Below are 26,373 nucleotides of genomic sequence, written 5' to 3' on the forward strand. Positions count from 1 at the left end.
TGTGCTCCATTCAAATGACAAATCATTGATTAACTGGGGATCTGAAGGCCTGGCTTGTGTAGGTTGTGTCGTGTTCTGTTTAAGACTTTTGTACTTGTGGCAGATCCAGTAAGCCTATATGTGGGGAAATTGGATCTTGATCTCTTGTTCTGTCATGTCATTGTGTCTCGACAAGGCCTGTTGATGTCTTCTGTTTATTTGGATGTTTTTTAATGTTGAAAAGCCAACATGAAATATCTTAGTATGCATTTAACTTCTGTAATGTGCCATATTTCACAGTGTGACTGAATATAAAATAATTTAAGGCAGGACTTCATTTTATCCACTGTGTGTATTTGAATTGTGGAAAATGGGCGTTCTCTTATAATATGTCAGTCAGACATACTGTATGTTATGATAACATTATATTGTATTTTTTACTTATAGTGTGGACAAAACATCCGGAACAATTTTTCTATTTTTCTAATTTATTGCAATTGCAAATTATCCGCATAACAATTTGCATTATGTGTTGAATTGAACAATGAACCTGATTTTCAGAATATCTCAGTATTTGATATGTACCTTCTGCTTCAATGATAAAAGTATATGATTCTTTACTCAATTATATTAATCATCCAGCATGATCACACAGGAAATCGATGTGCTGCTTCCGAAAGTTCATGTACCTTGAAATCGACCCCATTCCGCTGAATCACTGACAAGTACCATCCACCATTAGATATCTTTGGGTCAGTTCAAATGTGATGTTCCTCCACTGTTGTACTCCACTCATGGTTAGGTTTAGGCTTTCGGTTAGGGTTTTTGGTTTATGGACTTTATCATGTCATTTACAACTAAAAATACAACCCTCTTTTGGAGCAACTCTGAGGACATTTCACCCAGAATCTGGAGCTCACGCATGCCCATACGTTCAACAAACCTTCCTGCTTCAGCCACCGGGGGCAGTATTTAAATCTTCAGTAAGCTCAGACCGATTGCATCAGCAAAACATTTGACCTACTCTTGCTAAATTCATGCAATCAGTCTGGATGTATCATGGAATCTGAAATTTGATCATGATTCAGTTATTATTATGTTTTTATCATTTAGACAATTTGGTTTAATTATTTTGGTGTGATTAATTTCAATGTACCACTTTTTCCATTTTGTTTTCCCATGTAATGCTTTGAACCCCTCAGTATGTGTCAGATCATATTTAACCATACTGCAGATACTGAACAAGAGAGTTACTGAAAGACTGCGGCTTTTACTATTCAGATTCACTCTGGGTGACTCCCAAGTCTGTAATTAAATCTCAGTTCTTGGGTTCGACCTTCCAAAACATCTGTGTATTCATGACAGAATGCAGACTGAGTACTTCTGCAGCCTTCCATGCTGCTAGCACAGATGACACCATACTCATTAGAGTTTGATTCCTGCATGTAATAACAATCATTTGTACAAACAGTTACCTAAAGCTGAAGACCTGAGAAGATTGTTCTGTACTTTGAAATCAGACAACCTTACTGTTTGGACATTTTTTTCAGAATATACAACATATTTGATAGAGATCATCCACAATGTTGTCCCAGAAATGAACATTATATGGCTTATGCACCTTAATGTCATTAACGTTCTTCTCCTTTTGTGTTCTGGAGAGGAAAGAAAGACTTAAGGGTTTGGAACAACATGAATTTTCTTTTTTAGCTGAATAATTTTTTTTAGGTAACCCTATAACATTAGTTGGTGCAAACACTGTCCTCTTTCAATTCCCTCTGGAAACATCCACAGTGGAGTATCAAAGATTGCCAGCATCATCTTTAAAGGACAAAAGACAAATCGTTTATCGCTGTGAATCAAGTTAAAATTAATCATTTGTCCAGCCATAAGAAACCTTGAAAAGACACGGGCCTCCTGCAGTGATCTCTTCTCTTTTTATCTTTCATTTTGCTCCTATGACAGCTCTGTATAGCAGTTTAATGCCCCAATCCTGCCAAGTGCCGTTTTCCCTCCATCATTGATCGGCTCTGTGGGTTGTGTTCGTAAAAGCGCCCATATTTTCACAGCTGAACTGACACGGTAACCTGTGTTTGCGATTCAGGCATCGCTGATTATTGATCACATTCTGTCAGGCTATCTGAGCAAAGAACGTGACTTAAAATGAACTCTGTGCTGATGGAGTCTCTGTGGACTTCTTCTGATCATTCCCACTGATTTTCACAGTGTCACAGTGCGAGGAGCTGCACTTGTATTTCACCTCAAAATAAAAATAAAATATTATCTGCATTATCTTAAAAAACTAAACAAAAAAGGCTACTTTTGGGCTAGTATGAGTTTTAGTATTATTTTATATTATTTGCATTACATTTAAGCACATCTACCCCAATTATAACATAAGGTAAATTATGTGGGTTTGGTTTTAATATTTCTTCAGTCTTCCTCTGTGTAGTGTAGTGGAGATATGTAGCTACTTAAAATGCTTTTAAATGGTATTCTGGGAGGGGCAAAGACGCTTGGCATCATATTGTAAAACAACAGGAATGATAAATGATCAATTAAGTAGTGTGATAATTTTAATATGATTAAAGTAGATTTACAAACTGTATTTGATGTAATGAGAATCACTACTGAGAATAATCAGAATTGCAAAAATCTCCAAAGTTATATTGGACACAACAATAATTCTAGTTTTGTAAATACAGGAAAAGTGGTATAACTGGTGAAGTGGGACAGTTAGGTTTTTGTATTTATTCATTCATTCATTCATTTATTCTCAGGATTGTGTATTGGAGATTTTTAGCTATTTTAGATATTTGTGTTATGTGAAGCACTAAGCCATTTAGATATACATAACAAATTATTAATATCAGTAAATCCTGGAAATCTAAAAATGAAAAATGTGCTTACCTTTTTATGGAAAATATTTATTTTCCTTTTGGTTTTGTTGAAATATGACCTGGACATGTTTTCATGACATTCTCCCTTTTAGAAATGTGCGTGTAGATTAATTAATATATTTATTAGATATGTTACCTGAAGAACATTAATACTAGTTTTAATGTGGAGAAAGTTTATAGAAAGGGTTTGAGATTGGATCATTCCTACATGTGTTTGTCCAGGGGATTTTCTAGAATATTCCCCTGATCTAGATTCTTAAAATTGTTCTGTTCAGTGAACCTTTGATTTATTTGTTTGTGAAAGTGTCGGCCCAGAAGCTTCATCATCATCCAATTCGACGAGATATTTCTGTGCCTATAAATTTGTTTATAACCTGGTTGATTGTGAATTCCCAGGCAGACCATAAGCAGCTCAGAAATAACATTCCGGACCTGAGAGGGAACGTGGCAGAGTTATTAATCAAAGAATTCCACCATAGAAGAGCATAATTAGTCCTGGAAATTAATTTGTGATTTTGAAATCGAGATGAATCCAGTGTCGCTCAGAAAAAAACAGGAAGTTCATATCTGGTCTGATACTCTCTGGAGAACTGGCATTGCCAGTTAGAGAATCCTGGACAAGTTTCATTGCAAACCATACTTGGAAAATTTGAATATCAGTGTGGACTACATAAGACAGTATCATTTTTGGCCTGTTCACCCCTGGACCTTCAAAAAAACAACTATTTTTATGGCATTGGCACAACTAAAAAAGGCAGAATCACTTCCCAACCTGTATCAACAGGGATTTTTGGAACTGAACTGTAGTTTCCCACTAGTAGAGTATTCATGGATGGATCCAAAACGGATAACAGTGTATCTACAGCACTAGTGATTGGAGATCAACAATATGGCATACGTATTCCAGAACAGAGCTCTATCTTCACAGCTAAGGCCCGAGCGCTGCTACTGGAAAACATTGAGCTGGGTCGAGGACAAACTTATAAAGTCTAACAGGTGCGTTTTTACTGACTGGTGAAGATCCTTCCATACGTATACCTTGCCAAAATGTCTGTGCAAACAATCAGTGGAACCCTACGTCCTACACCACTTCCATGGCTGCCAGTTCTCAGCAACATACCACCACCACATCTCAGACGACAAGAGGCTACTGCCAAGCTGCTGACTAAAGTCCAAGCGAATGACAAATTGCCACTCAACACGGACCTCACAATGCATCCAGCAGCCCGCCTGCCATCGAGAAAACCTGTCTGGTTGAACCCGCTGCCAGAGGATATAACAGCTAACTCTGCATGGAGTGATGAGTGGGCAGCAACTGATGTTGTGAACCATGCCCTCGTAGCTGAGCCGTCTGTCTGGCTTCGACCTTCCTCGACGAAACTGGACAAGGTCGATGTGCAGTCAACCTTGTTCGGTGGGGTCAAGCCACCAACCCGAACTGCAGCTGTGGGGAACCAGAAACAATGCAGCACATTGTCAATGAGTGTCCCCTAACTTATATCAATGGCAGAAACGAGGCTCTACACCTGGCTGAACGAGATGTTTCTGTGGCTGGGCACGCAATGCAAACGCTAAGACGACGACGACCTTGCCAAACCTCTATGACCATCAAGCATGTTTTACTGAACTGAAAATCTTTTGGAACTATCAGACAACGCTTTTATACAGATTTTATACAGTACCATCTGAACAGATTTGACTGTTTTTATATTGTATACATGTTAAGTGTCTTTATTTAATATTGTAAATATTTATTGATGTACCTTTGTTTGCCATGCCAATAGCCTGGTTGCTGACATGGTGTTAAAACTAAATAAATAACAAGTTTCATTACCAGTCTTGGAAGCATCTCTGTTCCACAGCCAGGGTAAAGCGTGTCTGTTCAGAGATATAATGGAGTGTGCCCTTATCACACTGAAACAAACACCTTTCATCGTCATGTGCTGCCCGTTTGGTTAAGCTTCAAAACTATAGATGTGTGTGAGCTGGCACAATATGTCAAAGGATATCATGTGACGTGTTTCCAAAACGGAGGCAGTGCAAAAGAAGTATTTATTTCAAGAAGTAGTCCATAAAGAAACCGGTTTGGCATGTGACGGCTGTGCTCAGCAATTGTAGAATATGCAGATAACATAGTATTTGTTTACTTTTGTCTGTATGTATATACAGTGTACAGTATCCACCTTATTTTTCATCAAAACTAGGATGCCGCTATTGGCGACATTAAATATGGACCACTTATGGTATAAGCCATTTCCAGCTTTTTTAGCTATGCAAAAATACCACATTATGCTGCTTTTTATTACAGGCTGGTAATAAATGTTGACATTGTCATTTAATTACGATTTTCATAAACTTATTGGTTTTGAGCGCATATAGTTTTACCGTTTGTCACCTTTTGCCATTGTTTAATCACACACTGTTGCACACGTAGAATGAATGAGAGATCAGTCGCTGACACGGACAGTCCTGGGTGCCGTCTGAAATGCCTCCGCAAACATTTCAACCAGCAGAGAGAAGAAAGATGCCAGGAAAATGCTGCTTCCACTTTCTTTGCACCAAAACTGCATCTTGCTTCATCTTGGCCAAATAATAAACACCTTTTACTCTCCGTTTTTGTCAGAGCATTCTCATTTTCTTAGCGGTGCATAGTAAAAACAAACATGTAGATCTCACATTCAGCATGGCTTATGAAACATCGCCTTTGAAAATAAATAAAGGCATCATCAGAGGTTATGCAGGTACATATAGATGGAGGTTTACATGGAGACAAAAAGACTGCATCGTCACGATCTCGATAAAGAAAGAAGCAGATTTTATTACCATCTCTTCAATACAACACACAGCATCAAGTGAATGATTTACTTACTCTTTTACTATAAATGCTGACATTAGGAAATTATCAGACATTGGCACAAATTCTGCTGTACATCCTGTGGTTGTGTGATAGTTTATAAGCCCAGATCACTAACTCTGGTATTATAACTGTCTAGTTATTTACACTGCGGTCAATGCCAGCAGAACTCACAATTGCAAGAAATGCAGCCGCTGCTTACTTCCACGTTGCAAAATAAGATGGATATATCGTTCAGTTAGATCAGCTAGATGAAGAGATGAATGGACGGTATCATTCTATTAGTTTAAGTCAGTGAAGATCGTATGTGTAAATGGCAACATTTAGCACTGCAGCAAAGTCTTTTTTAGCACATCAGTCCACTCGGCGGCCATCTTTGAAACGCTCCTGGGCAGCTCCTATGTACTTTAATGGAGGAAGACCAAAATCTCCAAAACGATAAGAATTAGGGTGAACAATATGATCAAAGTCAGCAGTAAAATCTGACAAGAATTTTATCATAAATTGTGATTTATGATTTCTCAGATTACACTAAAAAATTACATTATCCAAGCTTGTGTAGCTAATGTGCATGCAAGTTCTCGAGTTGATTGATGGGTGATATCAGTATCTAAAAGGTGATTGGCTCTTTTACTTGTAAGGTGGGACTTCCTTTTTACATCCATTGACCGTTGGGCGTTCCGTCTCTGCTAAATATTCTCTGGCTGCAAGTACAGGAATGAATATATCTTTCGAAACCCTTCAGAGTTTGTTAAAGCCCACATTTTTTTACCACTCAATAATTCAGCCATGATTGAGAAAGATATTCCTCTTGTTCTCTTTTATCCGTGATTAATAGTGGAGCGTCAAGCGAGCTGATCTATCTTTGAAAGATGATGCTCTGCTCTCTAGTTTTACCCCTTAACAACAAACAGACATTAAAAAGGGTATTTTGTGCCTGTCAAACTAGACTCCCAATAGTTTGTTTCTTTCAACGTTGAGTAGTGCACTAGAAAAACACACTCCCTGATCTTGAGGTAGACAAAACGGATGTTTCCTTTAGCCTTGAGGTATAAAACCCTTAAGCAGGTACTGCACTAGTGGCATTGCAATCACTTGAGAGCGCCTTAAACACCTTTAAAGTGAGTGATCACCCAAAAATGTAGATTCTGTCATCATCTCATCCTCAGTGTAATTTTTTGGAGAACTATGCCTTTAAGTTCTACCATTTGCTGACTTTAGACACATGAGTATCAGCGCTAATGTGTGGAAAATTAGACGAGAAGATATAGTGCAGATTCTGTGCTTTTAAAGAGATTTTGATGTAAAATGTATGCTGTGTTACATGATGGAGGTCCTAAGAATATCTTAGTTTAATAATTCATCAAAATTAGCACGTGGTTAAACATTAACATGAGGGCTGTCATCACATCGCTGACATTACTGTTCAGCGGGATCTAGAATCTAAGAAGGGTCGAGCTTATCAAAACCTTTTGGTAAAAACCCTTGTGGTTTTGTTTAAATAAAGTGTATTATGAATCGTTGTGTCGTACACATCATTCTATAAATGTAGTGTTGTGGGAACAGGTGACATACAAAATGCTTTTGTGCTTTCCCAGTGTTATAATTGTACTCCCCAATTATACAATGGTTTCGAAATGTTTTCAAGGAATTTCTATTGGTAATTTTCAGGGTGAAATCTGTTAAGGTTTGTCTAGCGCAACAGAATTACACATCACTAGCACAGCAGACTGATCTCACAGTGAAATCGTAAAACTGTAGATTGACTTTTTTTAGAAAACATCGGTGTGTGTTTACTGAAATTTGAAACACTGCCCCCAGTGGCCAAAGCAGTAAGTGTAGTTGAACATATGTGAAGCAAGTTGTTTTCAGCTGTAATACAATGAGGAGGAATGCGTGTTTTATAAACTGAACCTAAGCTTAACCATCAGTGCAGTAAAATTTTAAGTTAGGAGGGAAAATGCAACCTCCGAATTGTGCTTGTCGCTGATTATGTGATTGCGATTACTTCCTGGTTTTAAGACGGGATCCAAACCTGGGTCGTTCCCAGCGTGCTTCTGGTCGCACCACTTTGGAAGGTAAACGAGTTTGATCTAACGCAAAGATGTCTAACAAGAGATGGTGCTTGTCAGCGAGTCGGCATAATGTGACCGATCCTAGGGCACTGGAACTTTCGAACACAACCTGCCGACTTCCCATGTGATCATTTCGAGCCCAGTTGGCCAATCGTCAACTATCTGCATCCATTATAAATCTACAACAAAGCAATAAATGATGATATTAGGTCTGCTTATGTTATGACAATATGGGTAAACAAAGCCAAATCATTCCGCTTTTAACCAACGTATTTGTATGGATCTAAATTTTGTGGTTACTGATATATTTGAAAATGTTATTGAAACCTTTCATGAAACCTGAAATTAAACTGTTTACTATTACATTAACATTAGTATAAGCATCACCTGAAATTTTCAGCCTACGTGATGCATCCTACATACAATGAGATGATTCTTTCTGCTTAAGGAATCAGTTGAACAGGTGGTTTTGCTGAGTCGGTCGGTTTCCCAGCTTTCTGCTGCCTGGCACTTAACCACAACCGCTCGATGCAGAGGGCAAGCATGGTAACCAAGGCAACCTGCTCCTTTTTTTGTGTGCTGTGACATCACGGTCACCCTCGACAACTGTTCCAGAGCAACACTATGCACACAATGCTGACGTAGTAAATCTGACAGCTATAGCTCACCTTTAAATGCTAAAAATGTATTGCTTTATTTAATAGCAAGAGCTTTATTGTGCATAGACAACAACTTAATGAGTTGGTAAATGATTGTATAGCTTTGCATGTGTTTTCCACAACAATTTATGTTTTTGAATGTACTCCAACCAGAAAGATTGTTAATAATTGCAATCTTTCCTTATTATGGTTAATAAGGAAATGTTAAATGTTTTTAGTGACTCTTGATATTGGACTTTCTGTTCAATTCATTAAAAAATTTAATAAAAAAAAAGTTAAAATATAGTTGTTTGTAGTTTACTCTCTCTCTCTCTCTCTCTCTCTCTCTCTCTCTCTCTCTCATTCCATTCGACATTATGTTGCAATATCTCTCCACCCATTTGCAGCTGATTTACCTATCATTTTCACATCTCCTAGCAACAGGTCCAAAAAAATAAATAAATGAATGTGTATGTGTGGTGCAGTTGGATGAAACATATTGATTCCATGCAGATGTGAAACACTGTTTGTGTAAACAAATGTGTATGTATTTATATAGAAAGTATGTACCGTGTGTGTGTGTATATATATATATATATATATATAGTTGAAGACAGAAGTTTACATACACTTAGGTTAAAGTCATTAATACTCATTTTGTTTAACCAATCCACAGATTTAATATTAGCAAACTGGCAAGTCAAAACTGTTTTTGGCAAGTCGTTTAGTACATTTACTTTGTGCATGACACTAGTAATTTTTCCAACAATTGTTTACAGACAGATTGTTTCACTTTTAATTGACTATATCACAAATCCTGTGGGTCAGAAGTGGATATACACCAAGTTAACTGTGCCTTTAAACAGCTTGGAAAATTCCAGAAAAGGATGTCAAGCCTTTAGACAAATATCCAGTTACCTTCTGATTTGGAGGTGTACCTGTGGATGTATTTTAAGGCCTACCTTCAAACTCTGTGCCTCTTTGCTTGACATCATGGGAAAATCAATTAAATCAGCCAAGACCTCAGAAAAAAATGGTGGACCTCCACAAGTCTGGTTCATCCTTGGGAGCAGTTTCCAAATCTGTCCATCTGTACAAACAATAGTACACAAGTATAAACATCATGGGACCACACTGCCATAATACCGCTCAGGAAGGAGATGCATTATGTCTCCTAGAGAGGAACGTAATTTGGTGTGAAAAGTGCAAATCAATCCCAGAACAACAGCAAAGGACCCTGTGAAGATGCTGGAGGAAACATGTAGACATGTATCTATATCCACAGTAAAACAAGTCCTATATCGACATAACCTGAAATGCTGCTCAGCAAGGAAGATACCAATGCTCCAAAACCACCATAAAAAAGCCAGACTACAGTTTGCAAGTGCACATGGGACAAAGATCTTTTTGGAGAAATGTCCTCTGGTCTGATGAAACAAATGTTTTGAAAAAACTGTTTGGCCATAATGACCATCGTTATGTTTGGAGGAAAAAGGGTGAGGCTTGCAAGCTGAAGAACACCATCCCAACCGTGAAGCATGGGGGTGGCAGCATCATGTTGTGAGGGTGCTTTGCTGCAGGAGGGACTGGTGCACTTCACAAAATAGATGGCATCATGAGGAAGGACAATTATGTGAATATATTGAAGAAAAATCTCAAGACATCAGCCAGGAAGTCGGTCGCAAATGGTCTTCCAAATGGACAATGACCCCAAGCATACCTCTAAATTTGTGGCAAAAAAATGGCTTACGGACAACAAAGTCAAGGTATTTGAGTGGCCATCATAAAGCCCTGATCTCAATCCGATAGAAAATTGTAGGGCAGAACTGAAAAAGCATGTTAGAGCAAGGAGGCCTACAAACCTGACTCAGTTACACCAGTTCTGTCTAGAGGAATGGGACAAAACTCCAGCAACTGATTGTGAGAAGCTTGTGGAAGTCTACCCAAAACATTTGACCCAAGTTAAACAATTTAAAGGCAATGCTACCAAATACTAACAAAGTGTATGTAAACTTCTGGCCCACTGGGAATGTGATGAAATAAATAAAAGCTGAAATAAATCATTCTGTCTACTATTATTCTGACATTTCACATTCTTCAAATAAAGAACTGTTATGCAGAAATACTCAAACCAGCCAATATATATAATGTTTTTTTTTGCTTTTGCAGTAATGAGGATGGTGGGGCAAATGTGCATATCTGTTATACAAATAATGTCACAACGTAAACATTCCAAAATGCCCTAAAATAGGCTTCATTTTCTATTTGCTAATTATTTATTTTTTCTTTTGATTTTGGAGTAAAGTGGGACCAGGATATTTTCTTGACATGTTTTGCAAAAATCCCTCACCTCTGGGAAAATGTGAATTTTTAAGGGCTCAGTGAGATTTTTTCATCTGGTACTTGATCTTTTCAGCATTTTAACCCAAACCTTTGAATGAAACATCGGAGTGTTGGTGTACAAATCTAAAACTGCATCCATCGGCATTGTTTTTGTTCCAAAACACACTTTTTTTCTGTCAAGATGCTATTTTAAGACTTCGATGTAATTTAAGCACTGGCTTGCACACTGTGAAACTTTAATCTACCAAGTCTTGCATCAGTGACATGGGACTATGAATATTTGATGACGCGATGCAAAACATTTGAGTTCCACTTACAAAACAGCTTGACATTTGCCTTCTTGGCTTTGATTGTCACCGTTCAAAGTTTATTGCTCAAACAGACATCCATACCTGGCAGTTTCTGTGTTTAAACCGAGTCCGTGGAGAGCAACGCTGCTATTTGACATATACAGCTGTCCTGTCAATGTGAGATTATTTATCCGAGTGTGTAGTGCTCGGATGGGAGCAAGCTGTAGTCCTCCAGGGTAGACTGTCTGTCTGTGTGTCATTGATAGAGGCCCGCCGGGACTGAATCTCCCAGCATGCCGCTTTCCGGAGACAGGACTCGTGTGACAGCTCTGCCTCGAGCACTCAAAGAGACGTTGAGAACTCATAGCGACTCGTCATGATAGATACCGACAGCGGAGTCCATGTGAGAGAGAAAGAGACAACGTGAACTTTCCTCACATTTACCGTCACTTACGACATAATCATAATCCGTTTCCTGGTAAACACTAGAGGAGCTACAACAACAATTACCTTTTTTCACTTTCACACAAATCACGAGTAAAACAGCAGGTTGCCACTTACCTCTTTGCCATGTTCCTCACACAGTGTTATTTTACGACATGAAAACAGGTTTTGGGGTAGGGAGGTCGGTTTTGTTGACTTAAAACTCGATAGAGAATCAACCTTAACCTCATCTGTTTGGGAGAAAATGTAACTCGCTTTCAGCCACTCAGTTACGAAGTTAAATCAGTAGCAAAAATCGAGAGCTTGCATATTTGGATTTGAGAAATTGTACAATAAATATTTGCACTTGTAAGTTGTAATTTACACTCTCAGCACTGATCACCGAATGTAGTTCAACCACAAATCAGCTCTTACAACCTCTCAAATCTGGCACTGCACCTTTAAATCTTCACACCTTGACTTTTGCAAGTACATTTGCGAAAAGCCACTCGCAAAACTCACTTGTGCACTTGTAACATACTGATGCGAGAGAGCAAGACCAGTGTTTGGCGGGGGAGGGGGCAATGAAGTCGATTTATTGTTTAATGGGACATTTTTGTAAGCAATGACGTCACGCCACAGCGCTATCCCGCACTTTTTTGTTAAGGCAAAGTGAAGGAGTTTCTTTAGTGAGTAAAACCTGTAATAAAAACATTATTCATCAACTACTACACTCATGTAATTCTATTTCCTTAATATTCCTAAAAATTGGAGGAAAAGCATGTTTGATACCTGGTAAGATCAAAGAAGTGCATTTTAAAGTCTTGCTCAAAATCTACCCTTGTAACCTACTTGTATGGAAGTATACGGAATAATAGGGAAATTCTTGATCATATGTTTTTCTTTTGTGATCTTATTTCTGCTTTTTGGTACGAGTCTCCATTGTTTAAAATATATCATAAGTTAAAATATGATTTTTGTGTAAAAGACATTATATTTTATATTTAAAACCAAAAACAGATTTCTGGAAAATTTAAAATATATATATATTTTTTTTTTCTGGTTGCAAAATGTTTTGTACACAAACAGAAACGTCCTATATTTGCAGAATTCATGCTGGAAATCAAGTGCTTCATAAATGTTGAGATATATTAGTGATTAAAAAAATATGTATTTTCTTGCTTGTTATGGTGAGATCTTTCCTGCCTCCTGAGTGATGTGAATTAAAAACAAAAACAAAAAAAACATCTCCTTTTATTTCCTTTTTTGTGTACAAGTGATGTAAATGATTTAGCTACAAATATGCAAGTCTGCATTGAACGCTTTATCGTTGTGATCATTTTTCTGTTCAAGTTAAAAAAATTAAATAAAAAAAAAGCAAATGTACAGTCAGCTGGTCATTATCGTAAATAAACCACAACAAGGTGATTAGGGCCCCAATGCGAGGCCGTCTTTTATCACACTGTATGAGGTTTGTTTTAAGATAACGACCGGCTGACTACATTTTCCCTTAATTATTGATCAACATCAGCACACTTGCTTCAGCTAAAATAATAATGAATTATGTTGGTTATTTAGACACTAATGGAAACTACCTGTACAATACTTAAACAGCTGGTAAAACTTTACATTGTCGAGTGGCCAGTATGGGAGTTTTACTAAACTTTTTTTTTTAATACTATTTCATTAATTATTTAAAAACATACACTCAGATTGTTAGATCGCTCCTTAGATCGGACCATCGCGATGACCGGCTCTGCTTTTCCTTAACAAACAGGTGCGTGATGGTGCTGTTGCTTCATCAACCAATAAAACGACTTCATTTCCTGCTCCCCCACCAAACACTGGTCTTGCTCTCTCACATCAGTATTAAATGTAGTTGTAAAAGTCAAAGTGTGAAGATTTAAAGGTGCAGTGCCAGATTTGTGAGTTTGTAAGTGCTGATTTGTGGTTGTACTACGAAAATGAATTAAAGTACAACATTTTATGTGTAATACAAGTTTGTGCCTGTAGTTGTTTTTATGTGAATGTCATTTTACGCATTTGTGACTACTTGTCTGCAGATGTGAATTCAAAACACAAGCTTTGAATTATTATCTGTAAGTACAGATTGTAACATTCAACGTAAATTACAACTTTTGCTACTGATTTACCTTCATACTCGGTGGACATTTTTCCTCGGAACTGTAGCGACACATTTAAGGAATCACATAATATAACTTTGTGAAACTGTTGTCACGGTCACGTAAGTTTCATGAGATCAGGCTGAATCAAGCAGGTTGTTGTTGCTTCTGCACCTTTAGAAGACCATTCCATCTGTGCTGTATTTCAATGTAAACATTCATATGACGGACATTTTTGACCACGGCTGTTTTTTCAGCATCTCGCACAGCAGTGTCACATTTTGTAGACATTGTGTCAGGAAGAAATAAAATCATCTTTTAAAAGTGAGTCTCGAGACACCTGCGTTCTGTTTTATAAGTTGCCCTGCATCTAGCTTTTTATAGCATAAGAACACGTTTGGTCTGAACGGCCCCTAAAAGCTAGGATATGCTTCGTTTTTCTGCATGCTGTTCCGTTTCATTCATGGTCAAGTGCTCAGCCTTCAGTCTAATGCATTTGATGCATCCGCACTACAACTGCTTTGCAATACACATTCAGCACAGTCAACAGCAGGCGCATGCACCGAAAATACGCAGACTGTCCGTATGTCTAGAAAAACTAGGCTGCATGTGCACAAGTACTTTGGACTTGAGCACTGATATGATTGGATAACATCTATATACCAATATTTACACTGTCAGGGCAGGTCAAGTTGCTGAACACTGAATAGGCATTGATGGGTATAGACATCGGAGGTCATATGTCAATAAGCCCTTGATTGTGATGTCATAACTTTAACAATTTCTGAACAATCCGTTTTGCTGTTTAGTGTTTGTAAATCTTTCTGAGTGGACGTAGTAAGGAGTTTTGCTTTGTGAATATCTTTCATTTCAAAACTCCTGTCTTCTGTTATTCGACCTCTTTGAGCTCTTGAGTATTTATAAATCCTCTGTCTCTCTCTCTCTCTCTCCAGATGTTGTGGTAAATGGTAAGCCATGCGACTGTGACATAGTCGCCGACTGCAGGGTCGGAGATGCTGTGTCGTTAGAGGTGAAACTGACCAATTGCAGCAAGAGCGCCGTCGGCCCGTTCTCTCTGTCCGTCATCCCCTTCCAAGACTACCAGAACGGAGTCCAAAACTATGACCTACAGGACGCAGTCACTTTCATTGGCTCCAACACTTTTTACATCGGCTCGGTGAGTGAATGACGCACACAGAAATCCACATAACAGCAGGATACGGGCTGAGCCGGGTCACCTCCTCAAAATCAGAGAAAAGGCTATCTGTGTCAGTCAGTGGAATAGTGTTGAAGGTGGTTGTTAACAGAGTAGCTCACCCAATGGAAATGAACATTTTGACATGAAGGTGAGTAAATGATGTCAGAATTTTCATTTCTGGGTGAATTGTCCCTGATCTTCTGCTGAACACAAACGAAGATTTTAGAAGAATATCTCCACTCTGTTGGTCCATTTTAATGCAAGTGAATGGTGGCCAGAACATAGAAGCTCAAAAAAAGCACAAAGGCAGCATAAAAGTAATCCATAAGACTCCAGTGGTTAAGTCAGTTTCTTCTGAAGCGATCTGATGTGGGTTGTGGGTAAGAAACTGATCAACATTTAAGTCCTTTTTACCATAAATTCTCCTTCCTACCAGTAGTTGGTGACATGCATGAAGAATGTGAATTGGCAAAAAAGAAAGTGAAAGTGATAGTGGAGATTTATAGTAACAAAATAATTAAAAAAAGACCCTAAATATTGATCGGTTTTTTACCCACACCTATCATATCACATCTGATGAGTTGATTTTATGCTGCCTTTATGTCCTTTTTGGAGCTTCAGAGTTTTGGCCACCATTTGCTTGCATTGTATAGACCTACAGAGCTGAAATATTCTTCTTAAAATTTTAATTTGTTTTCTGCTGAAGAAGAAGAAAGTCACACACATCTGGGATGGCATGAGAGTGAGTAAATGATGAGAGACTTTTCACTTTTGGGGGAACTGTCCCTTTAAATTTGCAGTGCGGTTTTGCTATAGCACGTATTGTGAACGCAAAGTGCATCAGGTGGTCCAAATTTGGAAAAATAAACCTTCAAATCTCCAATTGAATAAAGACAGAAACATGTTGCTATTGTATAGTAATGTTGTAATAATATTTAGTTTGCTGTGCTGTAAATGTGATGTGATGAAGTCAGCAGGTGTGTTTGTTTCATCTCCAGGTGAACCCTGCGGAGAACTCCGTCTGTATTGGAGCGCTGCTCTTCTTATACACTGGAGATTTCTACCTGAACATCAAGTTTCAAGATGACAGCACGGGCCGCGACCTGCCGCCCACATGGTTCTGTTTACCCAGCGTCCACATCAAAGCCCAGGAGCAAATCGAAGCGGGCGTCTGAGCCTGTGACCACTGACTTTGACCTGAATGACTCAGTAGGCTTGTGAATTGGACCTTTGTCTCTCACAAGGGATCTGCTGTTGTCAAGATGACTACTGCGCTGCTCTAGATAGTCTCTACAGTCTAGAGCAAGTAAAATCTTATTTAAAACGCTTTTAGAGTGTGGAGATGTTTAAATTTATGCCGAACATGACGCTTTATGGTCAGTTTGATGGTTAAGAACCGATTATTCTCATAGTGTTTCTGTATTTGTACTGTTTAGAGCCGCCAGGCGATCTAAATATTTCGGGTAACCGTTAAGTGAATGTCAATGGCATTCTTACAATTTAGTCTCTAAACTTTTGGTGCCTCGAAATCTGGCTCTTTGACATGTAAGAGTGTGTTATTTTGGGCAAATGTTGCATATGCTACACTTCATGACAACTACACGTTATGCTTTTAGTGAGTAAATCTGACCAAAATGTATCTAGGTCATATTTCACCCCAAAATCATAAGAAAAAAATAAATAATAATATTGTATTTTGCAGAAAGAAAATAAAGCCTGGTTTTGGGATCATTAAGATGTTTTGCATTGTGACATTATTTTCATGACGGTTATATTTTCTCCCCAAATCCTCTGTAATGCGTCCAGACGTTTCACTCATTCTCATAATTGACAGGATTACAATAACAACATTTTGTCATTTAAATCCGCATAAAGGCTGCAATAGAAATACTACTTGACAATTTAAAAAAAATATATATATTTTTTATTTGAATTTGAAAGAAAATTTGCATGATTTTAAAATGTCACAATGCAAAAAAAAATCTTAATGGTCCAAAAAATAAAAGTTATTTTATATATATATATATATGGTTGTTCTATTGTTCCAGAAATTGCCATTTTTCCGAGGTAATGTTTCTAGCAACCGGCGATTGCTGTAAATGTGTTATTCATGCTGTTGTTGCAGTGTGCACCAGTGGTGAGAATGCAAGAGGCGGTTTTGAAGGTCTCTGTTATGTTCTACAATAGTCTGTGGTTGCAGTAATTAAATGAGCATTAATGTCTACACAGGGAATCCACCGCTGAGTAACCCAAAACTTACACAACTCAGTCTAACATCACATCTCCTGGGACAATTCATTTTAAATTGAATGGGTTGTTAAATGTAAGAATCATTTTCTTTTGAGTAATAATTCATTTAAAGATAACCAGAATATGAATAAATAAATACAAAAACTAGTTTATAATCGTTATTAAGGGATGGTCACACTAGATTTTGTATTAAATGTACTTAAATTTTATAAAATTAAATTATTATTCATTTCAATTTAATTATATAAAATTAAAAGCTAAATAAATGTTAAAATGAAAAATGTTTTACATGCATCCAGGGAATCCTAATGTACAGTACTGCATGTATTATGTATATAATTGGATTGATTTATACATTGAAACAGCCTTTCAAGGAATAGTTCGCTCTAAAATTTAAACTCTGATGATTTTTGTTCTTTTCTTTGAGGACTTGTCAGATTGCTGTGATTATTTAAAACTTCCCAACATTGAAATGTTGATCCAGATAAAATGAAATGTTCAAGACTGTTCTAACTGTAAGTCAAGCAGCAATGATCAAAGAGGATTGAATCATGTTAATGACATATAAACTTTGAGTTGATGAGCCGTGACATTTATACACACACAGAAGCTCTGAATAATGAACCTGCAAACAAACCCAGAACATAAACTTTGAAATCTTTATGTGACAGGCCTCACTGAGTTCAGTTATAAGTGTGTATATGTGTTCACTTGAGTTATACACGTTTGCTGGTAGAAAAGTGTGTTTGTGTCTCTGTGTGTGTGTGTGTGTGTGTGTGTGTGTGTGTGTGTGTGTGTGTGTGTGTGTGTGTGTGTGTGTGTGTGTGTGTGTGTGTGTGTGTGTGTACGCGCGTGTGTGTGTGTGTACGCGCGTGTGTGTGTGTGTACGCGCGTGTGTGTGTACGCGCGTGTGTGTGTGTACGCGCGCGCGCGTGTGCGTGTGTGTGTGTACGCGCGCGCGCGTGTGTGTGTGTGTGTACGCGCGCGCGCGTGTGTGTGTGTGTGTGTGTGTGTGTGTGTGTGTGTGTGTGTGTGAGCGTGTATTTATCACTTTGTGGGGACCAAATGTCCCCATAAGGATAGTAAAACCCGAAATTTTTGACCTTGTGGGGACATTTTGTCGGTCCCCATGAGGAAAACAGCTTATAAATCATACTAAATTATGTTTTTTGAAAATGTAAAAATGCAGAAAGTTTTCTGTGAGGGTTAGGTTTAGGGGTAGGGTTAGGTTTAGGGGATAGAATATAAAGTTTGTACAGTATAAAAACCATTATGTCTATGGAAAGTCCCCATAAAACATGGAAACACAACGTGTGTGTGTGTGTGTGTGTGCGCGCGTGCGTGTGTGTGTGCGCGCGTGCGTGCGTGTGTGTGTGTGTGTGCGCGCGCGCGCGTGTGTGTGTGTGTGTGTGTGTGTATGTGTGCGTGTGTGTACGCGCTTGTGTCTGTTTACATGTGTGTGTTCGTGTGTGGCTGTCTGTGTGCGTGTGCGTGTTTCTGTGTGTTCGTGTGTGTGTGAGTGTCTGTCTGTGTGCATGTGAGTCTGTGCATGTGTGTCGTGTGTGTCTGCGTGCGCGTGTGTGCATGTTCGTGTGTATGTAGGTGTGTGTGCGCGCGTGTGTGTGTGTCTGTGTGTTCGTGTGTATGTATGTATGTGTGTGTCTGTCTGTCTGTCTGTCTTTCTGTCTGTGTGTGTGTTCGTGTGTATGTATGTGTGCGTGTGTGACTTCATGTGTGTTCGTGTGTATTTATGTTTGTGCGCGTGTGTGTGTTTCGTCATGAATGTGATTATCTCAGCACAGGTTTCCTGACTTTGATGTGATGTGTTTGCATAGGATGGACAAATTCAGTGACTTCATCAAACACGCCCACACCAAAATACATTTAAAACTGGGTGAAATGCAGAACACTTTAATGTTAATCTTCTCAAGGGGATAAAATTCCACCAATGCTGTTTTACTGTTCCTCTTAAACACACACACACACACACACACACAGTTCTGCTAAACCTGTAACGCATCAAAAGTTGTCACTGTTGGCCCATGACATCATCCATTCCAAACTATCCATTAAAACTTAATCTAAGTCTCAAGCCGCGTCCACACTGATCTGTTTTTTGTCTGAAAACACATTGATTTCACGACATTTAAGCCTTTCATCCACACTGGAATGGTGTTTTCCTCCACCCAAAATGGAGCATTTCGCAAATGCTCTTTATTACTGCATACTTTGTAATTCGATGCCGTTCGGGTGTATGAATAATCAAAAACATATTATATAATATGAGTCAAAAACATGAATAACCAACATTCCTGGACACTCGATAGATTATTTGATGAATAAATCTGACTTTCTGTAGCTTGGTTTTACTTAAAATTTCACAACTTACTCCCACTGTCCACATATATGGACATACATTTTTAGGGAATCTATTTGCTCTAGAATTTATTGTTTGTTTTTTGGTTTGTTTATTAGGTGCTAATAGTTACAAATCAAAAAGGGAGATGGAAAATGCACACAGCAGTCATGCGGGGGTCTCAGGAGGTTAAACGCTGCAATGCATCCCAGTGCTTTTCAGCATCTCGTGGTGATCGCTGCATTTTTAAGACACCGTGTCAAGTTTTAAAAATGCATCTCGAGACACCTGCAATCTATTCTCAAGAACACATTCTGTATAAGTGGCCCCTTGGGCCAGTGACTAGCAATTTGTCTGTCTGCACTGAACATGAAACTGTGATTTGAGGTATTTAATGTACAGTTGCCCTCAGTGATATTTGCTTTACTTGCTGCTTAGTGTTTCAAACTAAACTAAACAGATTTGCAACCTCACAAACATTGGGAAAATCCAGATACTAGTGCTTCCTTGAAAGTGCTTGTTTTAGGAACATGGAAACTTGTAAACAAAACCTATCATTGAAAGCACTTTACAATTTTGTGTTTGATTGGCATCATATGGTCTGTTTGCATGCTTTCTAAGGGCTTAGACTGTGTAATGTGTGTCCTTATCTAAAAAATGCACACACAATTCTGCAACCAAATATCGAACACTGTCTAGTTTTGTAAGTACACACTTCTGTGGTTTAAGTGCACTTTCACACACTCACCATGACCAATATTTACTGAAGTGCTCTTGGAGCACATATAAGAAGAACAAGAGACCACTGAAGTTACTCTTGCTGATTCAGACATTTAGAAAGTAAGAGAAATCCGATGAATAAGAGGTTTAGCATTCAAGTGTTAATGGGTCAGTCCTGTTTTGCAAACTTCCACACTAATCTAAATTATTTTATAGTATAAGTTGTGCGATTAACGTCTTCAAACTGAAAAATGCATCAATGTTTTCTTCAGGTCTATACTTGACATTAATGGGTATAGAAGAAAAGATATGCCGTTTACCTTATAAAAAGTAAATATTTTCCAGATAATATTTTAATATGTATTTGCTTTAGCACAATGAAAACACCAAACACATTTAATTTTGCAAACAACATATTGTTTATAATATCACGCTTGGTATTTTTTTCACACAGTATAAATGGGTGTTTATACATGCAAATTAAAACTGTCAGTCTATTTTTTTATTATTAATATTAATATCACATTACACATAGTGATACATAAAATACAAGAAAAAACATTAATTAAATAATGCATATACTGTAATTCTAAGACCACAATACATACAACTTTTCTTTCTTCCTAAATAAGAATCATTAAAAAAAATGAATACAGAGGCACAACCATTTGAGTTACAACTGTAATTATTGTATATATATCCCCTATATACACAAACACACTATATATATAAATAAATAAATATATATATCCCTATATACACACACACTATATATATATATATATATATATATAAATAAATATATATATCCCTATATACACACACTATATATATATATATATATATATATATATATATATATAAATAAATATATATATCCCCTATATACACACACTAGATATATATACAGGTGAAACTCGAAAAATTAGAATATCGTGCAAAAGTTCATTAATTTCAGTAATTCAACTTAAAAGGTGAAACTAATATATTATATAGACTCATTACAAGCAAAGTAAGATATTTCTAGCCTTTATTTGATATAATTTTGATGATTATGGCTTACAGCTTATGAAAACCCCAAATTCAGAATCTCAGAAAATTAGAATATTGTGAAAAGGTTCAGTATTGTAGGCTCAAAGTGTCACACTCTAATCAGCTAAACACCTGCAAAGGGTTCCTGAGCCTTTAAATGGTCTCTCAGTCTGGTTCAGTTGAATTCACAATCATGGGGAAGACTGCTGACCTGACAGTTGTGCAGAAAACCATCATTGACACCCTCCACAAGGAGGGAAAGCCTCAAAAGGTAATTGCAAAAGAAGTTGGATGTTCTCAAAGTGCTGTATCAAAGCACATTAATAGAAAGTTAAGTGGAAGGGAAAAGTGTGGAAGAAAAAGGTGCACAAGCAGCAGGGATGACCGTAGCCTGGAGAGGATTGTCAGGAAAAGGCCATTCAAATGTGTGGGGAGCTTCACAAGGAGTGGACTGAGGCTGGAGTTACTGCATCAAGAGCCACCACACACAGACGGGTCCTGGACATGGGCTTCAAATGTCAAACGCCTTACCTGGGCTAAAGAAAAAAGAACTGGTCTGTTGCTCAGTGGTCCAAAGTCCTCTTTTCTGATGAGAGCAAATTTTGCATCTCATTTGGAAACCAAGGTCCCAGAGTCTGGAGGAAGAATGGAGAGGCACACAATCCAAGATGCTTGAAGTCCAGTGTGAAGTTTCCACAGTCTGTGTTGGTTTGGGGAGCCATGTCATCGGCTGGTGTTGGTCCACTGTGCTTTATTAAGTCCAGAGTCAACGCAGCCGCCTACCGGACATTTTAGAGCACTTCATGCTTCCTTCAGCAGACAAGCTTTATGGAGATGCTGACTTCATTTTCCAGCAGGACTTGGCACCTGCCCACACTGCCAAAAGTACCAAAACCTGGTTCAATGACCATGGTATTACTGTGCTTGATTGGCCAGCAAACTCGCTTGACCTGAACCCCATAGAGAATCTATGGGGCATTGCCAAGAGAAAGATGAGAGACATGAGACCAAACAATGCAGAAGAGCTGAAGGCCGCTATTGAAGCATCTTGGTCTTCCATAACACCTCAGCAGTGCCACAGGCTGATAGCATCCATGCCACGCGATTGAGGCAGTAATTAATGCAAAAGGGGCCCAAACCAAGTACTGAGTACATATGCATGATTATACTTTTCAGAGGGCCGACATTTCTGTATTTAAAATCCTTTTTTTTATTGATTTCATGTGATATTCTAATTTTCTGAGATTCTGAATTTGGGGTTTTCATAAGCTGTAAGTCATAATCATCAAAATTATATCAAATAAAGGCTTGAAATATCTTACTTTGCTTGTAATGAGTCTATATAATATATTAGTTTCACCTTTTAAGTTGAATTACTGAAATTAATGAACTTTTGCACGATATTCTAATTTTTCGAGTTTCACCTGTATATAAATAAATATACAGTGTATATATATATATATCCCCTATATACACACACTATATATATATATATATATATATATATATATATATATATATATATATATATATATATATATATATATATATATATCCCCTATATACACACACTATATATATATATATATATATCCCTATATACACACACTATATATATATATATATATATATATATATATATATATATATCCCCTATATACACACACTATATATATATATATATATATATATATATCCCCTATATACACACACTATATATATATATATATATATATATATATATATATATATATATATATATATATATAAATATATCCCTATATATACACACTATATATATATATATATATATATATATATATATATATATATATATATATATATATATATATATATATATATATATATATATATATCCCATATATACACACACTATATATATATATATATATATATATATATATATATATATATATATATATATCCCCTATATACACACACTATATATAAATAAATCAATATATATATACAGTATATATATGTTTTAATGTGTTGCAGTGCAATGCCAAATCTCAATTAATCTTCAAAAAGCTCACAAATTTTGACCAGTTTCTCAAACATTTCTTCTCTACCAGTTTGAACTTTTGTCATTTTCTCTCATTTATAAAAGTATAGATTTTAAATGCATGTAGAGTTAAACCTTTACTATCAACCATCCTGAAAAGATATACTTTTCCATACAAGATAATACTAGAGACCAATAAATCTTTTTGTGTATGATTACCCCAAATTATCATGTATGGCTGCAATGGAAATATTATTTCAATTTTTATTTGCACACTTATTTGTCACAATTGTATTACAGTTATTTGCATTTGGCGGGAAAGGCACTCAAATAACAATAATGAAATGAATAATATTTAAATAATTACAAATATTTACATTTAAATATAATCATTTAGATAATGAAGATTCACAACATTATTGTGGCACACGAGTAAAGCATTGATACAATAAAAAGTGTCTTTAGAAGGCAATATATTTATTATTTCCATATTGAACATGAGCCTATCATTGACCTACTGTCCACACTAATCCATTTTGCAATTGAATTCATCAGTCTGAGATAGATTTATTATAGGCTTGTCTAAAGATGTGTCCCCATACATCAGTCGGACCCTTTTGGAGCATCTCACTTTGATTGCGTCGTATTATAAACAGCATTTTAGGTCATTTAGGGCAAGTTAACTGTACTCTGCATTCAGAATTGAGCTCTGTCCAGTTGAGTTTGAACACGAGAACATAGTCTCATCTTGTGCTGTCATTAATGTCAAGCAAACCTGACTGTGGTTTGTTGTCTGTACACCTGTGCGTTGCCAATACAGCTGGAGTTTCGCTTACTGCCCCCTGCTGAAAACAGTCTAGAATTGCTCTGATGGTAGGATTCCTTATTACGGTGCGGGGACAAGATTAATTGCGTAAAGGTTTTAACAAGTTGCCTTTATATAATTAATCACACTTAATGAGTTACATTGACAGCTCTAATAAAAGTATTTTTCTAAATATTTTCGAAACAAAATCAAATGATTAACGGACAGTTCAGATGATGTATTGTTATATGAGTGATGTCAGCGCTAAAATCGAAATAATGTTGTGCAGTGCTTCTCATGTGGAGCTTGACGCTGGTGTTGAGTGTTGTGTTGATGCCCCGATGCAAGTCATGTGAAAATCTTTACAGGTTGCATTTATATTTTAGCACAGGAGTCCTTGACATCAATAAGTTTGAAAACCCCTGGACTCAGTGCCGGTGTATTCACAGAGTGTACGATGGAGCGACTCGACAGAATATCAGAGACGTTTGTGTGGATTTATGTGCTTTTGTGGAGTTTCTCATCACAGGTTGATCCTGATCTTTCTCTGTGAGGGTCTGACCGGCTCAGGTTTGTCTGAGTGGGCTCTCTGCACCTCTCCGTCTCCTTGGCAACCACCTGCGAATGGAGCGGCAGTCTTATCAGTCGGCAGACAGCATAATGTCTGTTCCCTTACCGACTCTCTCTCTCTCTCTCTAAAGGACAGCAAAGCGGAACAGACTTGAGACAAGTTAACAGAATACATTTTTTTAATCCTTAAAATATCTCTTAAGTTAACCTCATATTTAACTATACATAAAAACTGTACCAACTTTTTTTTTTAAAAAGGTAGCTTGATATGTTTTCCCCCAGACATGTTGATTTCTAATAATTATATTTCAGTGGCATTAAAGGAATGGTTAAATCAAAAAGGAAAATACCCTCATCATTTACTCACCTTCATCATATGCTATCTGTTTCTCATCCACACCTATCATATTGATTCTAAAGACATGGATTTAACCAATAGAGTCTTTTTCTATTTTTATGCTGCCTTTATGTGCTTTTTGGAGCTTCACAGTTTTGATCACCATTCACTTACTTGCATTTTGAATAACCTACAGAGCTGAAATATTCTTTGTTTGTGTTCAGCAGAAGAAAGGAAGGAATACACATCTGGGACGGCATGAGGGTGAGCAAATAATGAAAGCATTTTCATTTCTGGGTGTACTGTCCCTTTAAAATACTGATTGAGATACTTTCCCCCATTTCTATTAGAGTGGTGTTAATTAAGACATGAAGCAAAATCTGCAGTCATTTGCTATCCATTTCTCTACAAGGGGACTCAGACCATTAACTTTGGTGTTTCTAGTCCCTCTGTGACCCTTTGGGACTGTTTTGAAGGGGCACATAAGAGCCATCATATCCAGAATTGTTTCTGTGATTTTTGATAGAGATCATTGGAGTGATCATTGCACGAGCTGGTTCACGCCAGATGTCATGTCTTCCAGATGTCATGTCTTCCAGATGTCATGAGATTCAAGCTCTGGATGTGTTTGTGTTCCTCTGAAGAATGCTGAGATGCTACAAGAGAGATCCAACCGCCCTGTGAAGTCTGAAAGCTTTTGTTTTGGTGTGTGTTGTAAATGCCCTGGTAAGAGATAGCAGTATTGTGTTGTGTTCAAAATATTCTTTATGTCTGTTTGTGGCATCTATCTCTGTGTGTGTGTGTGTGTGTGTGTGTGTGTGTGTGTGTGTGTGTGTGTGTGTGTGTGTGTGTGTGTGTGTGTGTGTGTCTCTCTCCTGATCTCTCTCTCTGTGTCCCCAGAGGTAAGCTGAAAATGAAAAACTAATTTGTGAGATGAAAGGAAATCACTGGCTGGAACTACTTTTTTGTGATATTATCTCGTTTACGTTCCCTTGACGTATTCACTGGCTTTAATGCTTTTGAGTGCTTCTTTAGTTCCTGTAACAGAGAGCATGGTGCTTGCAATGCCAGGGTCATGGGTTTGATTGATTCCCAGGGAAAACAAAAACAGATATACTGTACATATATACACCGATCAGCCACAACATTAAAACCACCTGCCTAATATTGTGTAGGTCCCCTCGTGCAGCCAAAACAGCACCAACCTACATCTCAGAATAGTATTCAGAGATTATATTCCTCTCACCACAATTGCACAGAGTGGTTATCTGAGTTACTGCAGACTTTGTCTGGCCATACTCTGTTGATCTCTCTCATCAACAAGACATTTCCGTCCGCAGAACTGCCCCTCACTGGATGTTTTTTGTTTTTTGGCTTCATTCTGAGTAAATTCTAGAGACTGTTGTGTGTGAAAATCCCAGAAATACTCAAACCAGCCCGTCTGGCACCAACAA

The 26,373-nt window shown here is 37.4% G+C and overlaps 1 protein-coding gene across 4 annotated transcripts in view; it reads left to right on the forward strand.

The window, feature by feature from the left end:
• LOC127650553 (trafficking protein particle complex subunit 9-like) overlaps positions 1–17,997 on the forward strand; it is a 245,150-nt gene extending 227,153 nt beyond the window's left edge. For 2 of the 4 annotated variants that reach the window (XM_052136035.1, XM_052136037.1), the window contains 2 exons: positions 14,579–14,802; positions 15,822–17,997. In XM_052136035.1, coding sequence (XP_051991995.1) covers positions 14,579–14,802; positions 15,822–15,998 — 401 coding nt within the window. In that variant the 3' untranslated portion in view covers positions 15,999–17,997. The remainder of the gene's footprint in view (positions 1–14,578; positions 14,803–15,821) is intronic. The other 2 variants (XM_052136036.1, XM_052136038.1) reach the window with 2 other exon arrangements.
• Positions 17,998–26,373: the final 8,376 nt, after the last annotated feature.

This window comes from Xyrauchen texanus, chromosome 10 (assembly GCF_025860055.1).
Source record: "Xyrauchen texanus isolate HMW12.3.18 chromosome 10, RBS_HiC_50CHRs, whole genome shotgun sequence".
Taxonomy (NCBI): Eukaryota; Metazoa; Chordata; class Actinopteri; order Cypriniformes; family Catostomidae; genus Xyrauchen; species Xyrauchen texanus.